At 48.9% G+C, this 9,561-nt stretch overlaps 1 protein-coding gene across 3 annotated transcripts; it reads right to left on the reverse strand.

Moving 5' to 3' along the window:
* Nucleotides 1–606: 606 nt before the first annotated feature.
* Nucleotides 607–4,615, reverse strand: TEX55 (testis expressed 55). Of its 3 annotated transcripts, XM_068417514.1 has the most exons (6): nt 4,539–4,604; nt 3,415–3,498; nt 3,058–3,213; nt 2,719–2,781; nt 1,898–1,981; nt 607–730 (listed from the first exon to the last, which is right to left on the reverse strand). In XM_068417514.1, the coding sequence occupies exons 1-6, from the start codon at nt 4,554–4,556 to the stop codon at nt 719–721; spliced, it is 417 nt and encodes a 138-aa protein (XP_068273615.1). In that variant the 5' UTR covers nt 4,557–4,604; the 3' UTR covers nt 607–718. The 3 variants fall into 3 exon arrangements, with proteins under 3 accessions (XP_068273615.1, XP_068273614.1, XP_068273616.1); XM_068417513.1 differs by lacking the exon at nt 607–730 and having other exon boundaries at nt 1,129–1,981; XM_068417515.1 differs by lacking the exons at nt 607–730; nt 3,415–3,498 and having other exon boundaries at nt 1,129–1,981; nt 4,539–4,615.
* Nucleotides 4,616–9,561: the final 4,946 nt, after the last annotated feature.

Below are 9,561 nucleotides of genomic sequence, written 5' to 3' on the forward strand. Positions count from 1 at the left end.
ATAAGTAAAAGAGAACAACAAAATACATTAATGAACAAGAGAATGAAAAGAGAACAACAAAAAATACATAAATGATAGAAACCTGGGAAATTCACAGCTCAAGCTGTACTCAAAAGCACCCTAATCCTGTTCTACAACAAAATTCAAAGACATGCCAACATCTCCATCTCCTGGGAAAACATGCTGACAATTGACCATAGAGATGAAAACACTTCAACCTGTATCTTCATCTTCCATTCATTGCCTGTTTCACAGAGGTGCATTAGCACTTCCCTTACATTCACAGGGTGTTTATGTACAGGGCCACTTACAAATTCTTGATAAAAATTTATCAGGCTGAAAAACAATTGCTCTCTTTCATTAAGTGTCCAATTCTTGCAGTTGCTGAAGATAAGTAGGGCTTTCAAAAGCATCTCAGTGCTTCAGTGGGATCTAGATGCCTAAAGTCTACATCAAAGCTCTTATAAAACCCATGAAGACTTTATCTGAATCTTGAGCCATCCTTAGGCTCACAATACCTTGAAAACCTTCCTGCCCTGGGAATGACAGGGGTGCTTACCTGCCTTTAACCTGGAAACACGAGTTAATTGGTCTTTTCTGAGAGTCTTGGATAGAAAGGCAACTCTTCTCACAGATTTGGTATGCCAAATACTTGCCTCTGTTATTCCCAAACTTTTTGGGCCCAAGCTCTGCTGTGGAGTATCACACAACTTAATCATCAGACTTTTAGCTGAAAATAGAGAGATGGAAGATAAGTTTCTATGGTGTGGTCTTCATAGCCATAGAGACAGTCATTTGGGAATACACTACCATCCATCAGGAAATTAGAGCACTTGCCTAAAAAAGAGAAAAGCCCACAGTGACAAAAAACTTTCTGGCATCTACTGCACATACACATGAATTGAAGCCAAAATGTATGCTCTGTTGCACATTTTCAATAATCTTCAGGCAAGAGACAAGAAAAAGAAGGACAAACTTTCTTTACAGGGTGGAAACAGACACTTGGATAGTATGAAAATGAGGATTGTAAGTGTTTTGAGAATCAAAAGCAGTTCAAATGACGTGTTTGCAAAGTGTAACTTGACTCTAAATTTCCTGGGCTACCAGTGCTTCGTTTTGGTTTGTTTAGTTTTATTCACCTCCCACATTCCTGAGTGACAATGTCTTCTGAAGCCACAGAGGGTGCGTGCAACTGTTGCTTTACTGTTCTGTTTATCAAAATACACACTGCAGTTGCAACGATACAAGCAGGGCAACCCCAAAAAGCAGAGTGATCAGAACCCAGCAGGGATGGTTAAGGGTGAGACAGCTGCACCCAGTGTGTGGAAGAGGCAGAGAGACAGCTTCTTGCATCGGAGGTGCTCTGGGGGCAGTGGAAAAGCCACAGATCCAGCCTTTCAAAGTATTAGATGGGTGTTGTCACTGCTGCATAGCTGGAAACAGTAAGCCACCAATGCAGCATCAAAAAAAAGAAAGGACTGTGGGTTGTCCAGGCTGCTTTTTAATTCTACTTGCTTTTGTTCTTGCATTGTCTGAGCTGTGAGGTTTCTCTGCCCAGAAAAGCAGAATCTAGGGGTGACCTGAATGTGGGATTTATGCATTTGTATGCAGAGACTGCATAGGAGTTCAGCAGACCTGCCTCTTCAACATGTGCCATATGTGCATGCGGGTCCATGCACGCTTTAAGGTTTGAGTTTGTGCATCCAAACCAATACTTGGTTGCAGAATTTAAACCCAAGGGGAAGCACAAGCATACAGAACACAAAAATCAGGCAACAGAGATACAAGCAGACCTGTTCCAAGTTACTGTCAATGACTACAAAAGCATGGTGCTGTGAAGGCCCCATGCAATACCACAACAGCAAAGTCAGTAAGGGCCATAAGTGGCGTACAGGACCTCTTCCAGAAAAACCTCTGTATCTTTGTTCTCCTCCAATGTTCCCTCCATTTCTGCCTGCTTGGCATTTATCATAGACTGCACCTGGGCAAAAGGAAATGGAAAAGGATCAGTTGGGAGCCTATTTCCTTACCACTGGTGCCCAGAACTGACCTTGCCATTCCTCTGCAGGTTCTGCATTCGGTACGGCATGAATCCAGCAGCAAATCACAAAGGTGGTGCTTCCCCTGACCGACTAGCAGGCAGTGAAGGAAAACACTCTCTCTCTTCTCTGTCTGCTCTCTTTCCTCTAACCTCCTCCTTTCCCCGGGGAGCTCCCCACACTTCTAACTCATTCCCAAACTATTGCCTCACTCCACTGACTTTGAATTTCCTGTGTTTTAACACCCTGCAGGATCAGCAGAGACAGCTCTCCTGAATAGGGGTGTGTGGGCAGGAAAAGCATTCCCTTCCACTGTGGGACAGAGGGAGCTGGAGAAGGGTGACAGGGACACAGACGGGCCCTATCTCTGTCCCTAAGCTTCCCTCACCTCTCAGATAACAGTCCTCCAGGGCACATCTACCCCATTCTCCCCCCATACCTGGCTCTTCCACACACCCACCCTCCCGCACCTCTCCTCCCTCTCCTTTCAGAGCACATGTGGTCCCTTGCACTCTGGGCACTCTGCTTCTGCCCCGTGCTTCTCCTCCCCTGAAGTGACCAGACACACAGTGAGAGAAACATTCATGGGTTGACCATGTTTCTGGTGGGCTCAGCAAAGCTGGCTTTCTGCTGTGGCCCTAACACACAGTCCCCACTGAATCCCAGCAAGACACCATACCTGCAGCAACATGAACTGCAAAGGGTCATCGGGCTTCTGGTACACCAGTTTTTCTGTGATGTCCTGAGACAGAGACAGACAGAAGGAAAGAAGTATTGATCCTTGGGTAGATGGGTGGCTGCACTTTCTGCTCCAAAACTACCTGCATTTTAAAAAGCAAGCACCTCTTTCAGTCCTCAAAGATGATCAAGGGTCCTTTTCTACTGCTTTTCTTAAGTTTACAGCTAAGACAGCAGAGGACAAGGAGGGATCTGGGGAAGGGATAATGTGGTCAAAGCTAACTTTAGGCCCAGATTCTCAAGCAAGCCTCTGGAGGGAGAAGGGAAAGAGATATTTCACCTGAAATATCTGCAGAATATTATGTTTCTCCATGTACTTAATGGAGACTTCAAAGGGGTCTTCATACACCATTGGCTGCTCCAGTATTTCACATGTAGTCTCTGTCGGCTCGACTACAGTTGCTGATGACCCAGCCTCAGGTGTTTTATCGCCAGCCTGTGCAGAGTCAGACACATACATCTTGAGTTTGAAACCTGGCAGTTCACCCACAGGTGATCCAATCTCATGTGAGTTTTCCCTGGATGCGGAAAATTCAATGACAGGTAACTTGTACTCAGAACTTGGTGGTTTCTCAACAGCAGATGCTGGTGTTTCAACCCCAAGTAAGCCATCCAGTGACAGTGTGGATTCACCTACAGGTGTCTGGTCCTCAGATGGTTCAGCAGCTGGTAGTATGCTAGATTCCCCCGCTTCAGATTCTGAATGATCATTGGGTTTTTGCTAAAATATTTAACAAATAAAGAACAAAGAATACTTTAAACATGTAGCCCCACAGACCAGATACATCACATTACTGCATCCTTCTGCAAATATCTTGCAACTCCTCTTACAGTATGCACTGACACGCTTTAATTTCTGTGACTGGTCCCACCCACACCTTCTGCCCATGAGCCCAGGAACTCCATTTAAACTCAGGCCCAAACCTTCAGACCTGGTCTGAGCTATGCAGTAGGTGTACCTGTGCCTGATCCTCGCTTACTGACCGGGTTTCCTAGGGAGACTCTAAGTGTATATTGTAGGCAGTTCTGTCTCTGGATGGAAGTCCCTTGGATGGATCCCAGTCCCGACTCATTACCTTGCCTTGTCTGGGACTGTTGGTGAGCCTCTCATCAGCACCCTGCCCAAGTGCTGTGGGCCTGCGCCCTGTTGGGGAAGGGCAGTGCCCTTGTGCTGTGGTTGCCCTCAGCTCCTGGCTTGTCTTCCTGCTGGGCGCAGCCCTGGTCTTGCTCCCTGACAGCAAGCAGCTAAATTTGGGTAGGCTTCACCCATCTCCCCCTTGAGCAGCTGGCTGTGGACTATGCTGTGTCCATACCCCACACTCCCATTCCTAGCCCTGTGACTGAGTTCAGGTGGGGTCCTGCCCCGTTTCTCCCCCCCATCCCAAAACCGCCTCGGGCAGAGGAGGCGGAAGCCATGACGGCTGCTCGCAGGTTTTGGGGTTCCCGGTTGCAGCCGTGTTGCCTGAAGCAGAGTTCTGGGGGGAGGCCGGGGCAGTGGGGGCAGGACCCGCACCCATCCCTGTAACTGGGAAGGGGGGTGTTGTGCCTGGGGCAGGGGGTACAGGGGGGCAGGGGGTACAGGGGGGCAGGGCGCTTCCTTGGGCGGGGGGGGCAGTAGGCCGCGGGGGTCAGGGGGCGCAGGAGGCCGGGATGGGGCGCTCGGGGGCAGCACAGGTTGGTGCAGCCAGAGGGCGGTGGGGCGGCCCCCGGGGCTGGGGGTGCGCGGGGGAAGAGATCGCCGGGGCCGGGGCCCTCCCTCACCAGCCCCCGGCTCTCCATGGCAGGGCAGGGTTGCGCTTCGCCTCCCACCGGCGCCGGCCTTTTGTGCCGCTCGTCGCTCGCCGTAGGCGGGAGCGGAGGCGGAAGACGCCGGGCAGGTTGCCGGGGGGCAGGTTGCCGGGGAAACCGCCGCCCCGCGCCGCGGCCATCGTGGGTGAGGGCGGAAGGGCCGGGCGGGGAGCGGGGAGCTGTGAGGGGCTGCGGCGGGGCCTGGGCCTGACCGTGGCGGCCACCCCCCTGCGTTATTCTTCCCCTCGCAGCAGCAGCTAGAGAGGTCTCCTGGTGCGTGGCATCAGGCAGCGAGCGCCGTGGGGTGCCTCGGGCTGCCTGTGGCCTGGTGGAAGCGAGGGGTCCCTTGGCAGAGGGAAGAGCGTGGGGGTAGCCCGTAGCCCAGCCTGCCACCGGCCTGTCGTTTTGCAGGGAGCTGAGTCACTTCGCTGTGAATTCTAGTGTACTTTCATCAAAACGTGATCTGGCGGTGGCCTTTCAGCCCTACCATGCTCCTATAAAGGACGCAAGAAAGCCCAGGGTAGCCATTTGCTCTTGTTGACTCTCTTAGTAAGTACTGTGGTAGTGAGGAGGCCTGGAGAAGGGCAGAGACAAGCTGTACACAGAGGGCCAGATGGAAAAGGACACGGCAAATAGCTGGTAAAGAGAAGCAGGGAAGCAAGATTTAGGGTAGTAGAGCAGTGAGAGAAATGTGTACATGTGCATTCATGTGAGAAGTACTTTCTCCTCTCCTCAGTTTTACACAGATCCTGATGGTGTGCTCTGTGATGAACTTCGTCAGAAAAAGCAAATAAACAGATTGCCTGTTTCCCCCAAAGAGGAGATGAAAGGAATAAAGATAAAAGCAGTGCTGGGTTACCACAGTAACCAGCTTCTGAAACACTCTGGTTCATGCTCCAGTGTGACAAGCGCTGGGATTGAAACATGAGTGGCTGAAACTGCCATGGGAGTTGATGGGGAGGGGGGGCGGGGGGGTGAGAGGGAGGGAGATACAGGACTTCAAAACCTGTGCTAAGTTAACAGATGTTACTTCCATTCAGAGCAGCTCAGTTTGTGTGTATTTTTCAGGTTACACTGTTGACCTTGTAAGAGAAACAGCTTCCCCACTGCTCCAGTATTAGCCTCATGACAGCGTTGTCCATATCCTCAGCCACGCTGACCACTCAGACCATCTTGCACTGGAGCACTGCTGTCTGCACTCATGGGATGCCAGGTTATTACTCAACTCCTTTGAGCTCATCTTGCCTCTCTGACTTTCCCATGTGACTGCTGTGGTCCCAGACAGCATGGGACTGCTGGCTTTTTCAGTGTGGGTTTTTTTTTTTGGTCTGTGTTCACTTGGAAAGATCTTGAAAGATGCTGGGTAAAATCTGTAAAATTGTTGAAGGCTCTTAGGCAGTTGGTGGGGGTGGACTCTCAGGGAGATTTCAGGATCCGACTTCTTCAGCCTCCACTGATTATCCTGTCCTCACATGATGGGAAAGGGTACAGTATACTGCCTGGAGCTCGGGATTGTCAGTCTTTGATTTGTGAATCCTGATGGATTTCCTCCAGGAGCTGTGGACCGATGGAGCATGCTTAAATTTGTACTCAGAATATTCACTGGTTTGTCTTGTACATCACTTAGTAATACTCTGTTTATTCTGTAGTGATCTACACATGTTTAAACTCACATTTGCAACCCTTGTAGCTGTGAAGAAGTTTGTGCTTGGTGAGGTCTTGCTGCCGGTCGGTGTGGAAACTAAGACAGCAACGTCTAGAAACAGTTGAGGTGCGAGTTAGTTAGGAGATCTTCCCTGCCATGGAACTAGGTATTTCTGTACAGCTGTAATGCTCACAGAGCTAGTTTATTGAGGGTCTGAAAGGAAAGCTGTAAACCATTACATCCGTGTCATGCTTGAGGGGGCTGGTGTTTGCTCTACTAACTGCAGTTACAGTTAGCTGAAGTAGGCACCCGCTTTCAGTTGTGTGTGTATGGGTAGCTGTGTGCTGAGCCATCCCAGTGCTGTTCTCTCCGCAGCATGACTTCCTGCAGAACTTCTCCCATGGGTTTCTCCACTCTACCCTTCACTGGACGGGACTAAGCAGTTCTCAGCTGCCTGCTGGTTTCAAATAGCATCCTGCTGTGGGTAAATCTCGAGCCTCATGTCTTCCTTTCATCTGTGCCTCATTGGTAAACAGCAGATCTCTCCATTTCCAACCCCACTGCCTACTGCAGGGATCTGGCTGCTGGGGCTAGAAAGCTGGGATTTTGTACAAGGAAGTAAGATGAATGACTCCATTAAATAAACATCACTGCTCTGTTTATTCTTGCAAAAGAACAGATTACAAAAAGCAGAAGACGCATTTTAAATGCATTAAAAATTCTGAGCAAAATAATGCCTTAAATACAATGCTCATGTAACATAAATCACATGGCTTTTTTCTATCCAGGCACATGGAAAGCGAAAACGTATTATTATATCATTATTTATATGGCACCATATGCTAAGTCTGGAACTTAAAGACTTTGAAATAAATAAGAAAACACCAGCTGCAGATCAGCAACACACTCCTTTATTGGGAGTCACTGTGTAACTGTGGCTATATCATTCCTGCTGTTAAGTTAAAACTTAAATAAATTGTCAGAGAAATAAGATAGCCATTAGAGATTCAGTGTCTGTCTCCTGGGGACACTTTTTCTAACAGCTGTAACAAAGATCTGCTGCTGGTTTTGTCCTCTCTGTGTAGTAAGTCATTGCATTTGTCCCTGCAGTATCACACAGTTGTTCAGTAGAAATGGTTGAGCTGTTCAGTGTAAGTAATGTTGGTTAACAATGTGGCCCCTTTTAGGTTAATAAATTACGCTCAAACCACTCCTGAGCATCTTTGATTGGTTTCTTGCAAGTCTGCAGTGAAGAGTTGGAACAAATCACTTTCCACAGTCTGTTCACTTTGAATATTTCCTCTTATTTTATTGAACTGTAAATATATATATAAAATAGAGAAATCCTGAAAATGCTCATCTTAAACTCCTGTCACCTCATCTAGTGCTTGAAAATCATAATGGGATGCATGAGATGGAACACATCAGAAAATTAAACGTCATTGCTAAAAGGGCCAGAGGGCCTCATTCAGCACCAGGCTGGGGAATTTGTTCCCCTCCTTTGTGCCAGAGCTGCTGTCAGGCCTCTGGCTTTCTCCCAGGCTGAGGTTGCTGGCCAGAGCAGCGAGCTCACCTGCTACGTGATCCACGAGGCTGCGCAGCCCAGCCGATATCTGAGGCCATGGCCTTGCGGCTGCCTGGATGCTGTGGCTCTGAGACTCTCTGACCTGTGGTTTTGCACAGTTGCAGCCAGAGGTAGTTAAAGCCTTCCTGAGGGCTGGAGAGCAAAGAGCAGCTTTGTGGCACGGAGCAATGATCAAAAAAAACAGTCTGCGAGGAAGTGGCTGGGGTCCTTGGAGAGACATCTCTATCCACATGCTGACCTGTGACTCTGGGTGGGTTGTGTGGTTGCCCTGCATGTTGGTTCCTTACCTGTACGATGGGATAATTGCTCTGTCCTTCATCCAGAGGTTGTTGAGAAAGGAAATGTGTCACGGGCTGGGAGGAGAGCAGGTGTAAGTGCCATGGAGCAATGTGGTGAAAGCTGGCTCCCACACGAGGTAGAGAGGTATGGGATGCGAGGGGAAGAGAGGCAGGCTGAGACTGCTGACTTGTGCCCAGACTGCTCCTATGCCAGCAGCCTTTGATGTGGACCCACTTCTGACAGCGACGTTGAGGAGGAGACTGCACCAAGGTGTCTGCTCTCCTACAGGCAGCTCTGAGAGTTTGTGTGCAGAGACCAAGCCAGAGCATGCTGGTAAATCCAGCTCTTCCTCCAGTACGGCCTCTTGCTAGGGCTCTGCCTGCATTTCCCAGCAGAGAGCAGCAGAGCCTCATAGCTGCTCGCAGGGGCTCCGAGTGCATCCTCCAAGACATTCTTGCGGTGCTTGCCTCCACAAAACACAGCAGTAAACCTTCACTGAGCTCGCAGGCGCCTCTCAGACCTGTCAAGACCATTGGTGTGGGCAAACAGACCCGTGCTCGCAATCCTGAAGATGTGGTTTCCTGAAAACTGTGGTGTTTGCCGAGAACAGAGAGACCTTTCTGGAGGGGATGCTCTCCAGGTTGTCTTTGTGCTCAGTGCCAAAAGGGAGTGCCTCAAGTGTGACTTCAGAAAGTGGGGAGATACCTGTAGCAGGGTAAGCAAACCTCTTTCACACATGGCTGGCATGGACTAGGTAACCTGTTGAGATCTCCTTCAGCCCCATCTTTGTCAGTGCAGGAAAGAACATGTTACTAGCTTCTGTGTTCAGAAATATTTGCTTTGGGAACCTGTTTAGTCTACTTTAGATTTAACCCTTTCTATTAAAAATAGTTTCATCTGTCTCTTGTTCCAGCCTCACTTTATAACATTATGAATATTATTGGTGATAAAAACAAATGAAAAATGTGAGACACTGCTTCTTTGCCAAGGTGTCAAAACTAATTAATCTGTGTCTAATTTAGAGAACATTCTCCAGTAAAACGAGACTTTGTCCCCTGTTTGGAAACTTACCTGCTCTTCCTCAGGGGTTTAAAGAAGGCAAATTTGGGATTATACTGGAAGGTCCTCAGTGATATTAACTGTGGCAGTTTCTGTCATTCCTTAATTGTCCCATTCTAATTCCTGAATCTGTCATGGTTTTATACTTTCCCTTGGGAAATAATCACAGACCTTCTGGGAGGCCAAACTCTTGTGAGGGAGAAGGCTTCAGTTTTGTCTCACCATCATGTGGAACCAGAGGGAGGGGATGCTCTGTTCTGACTGATGTCCACAGTGAACCTTCGTCCCATCCTCTCCCCATCAGCTATGAAATCCCTGAAGGAAGAGAGAGTCCAGGTGTGATGTTCACCCGAGGGAGTGGTGCCTGTGGAGGATGCTGGAGATAAGGATAGCTCTGGGTAGTGGGAAGGCACAGGGTTTGCCTCTTC

This window comes from Nyctibius grandis, chromosome 23, assembly GCF_013368605.1.
Source record: "Nyctibius grandis isolate bNycGra1 chromosome 23, bNycGra1.pri, whole genome shotgun sequence".
NCBI lineage: Eukaryota > Metazoa > Chordata > Aves > Nyctibiiformes > Nyctibiidae > Nyctibius > Nyctibius grandis.

What these genes read in the sequence shown, in the direction of transcription:
- TEX55 (XM_068417513.1), bottom strand. An exon ending in CATCTGAGGACCAGACACCT is followed by an intron (nt 3,214 to 3,414) that starts GTAGGTGAATCC and finishes GACTCTGCACAG; the next exon opens with GCTGGCGATAAAACACCTGA. An exon ending in ATATTCTGCAGATATTTCAG is followed by an intron (nt 2,782 to 3,057) that starts GTGAAATATCTC and finishes TCTCTGTCTCAG; the next exon opens with GACATCACAGAAAAACTGGT.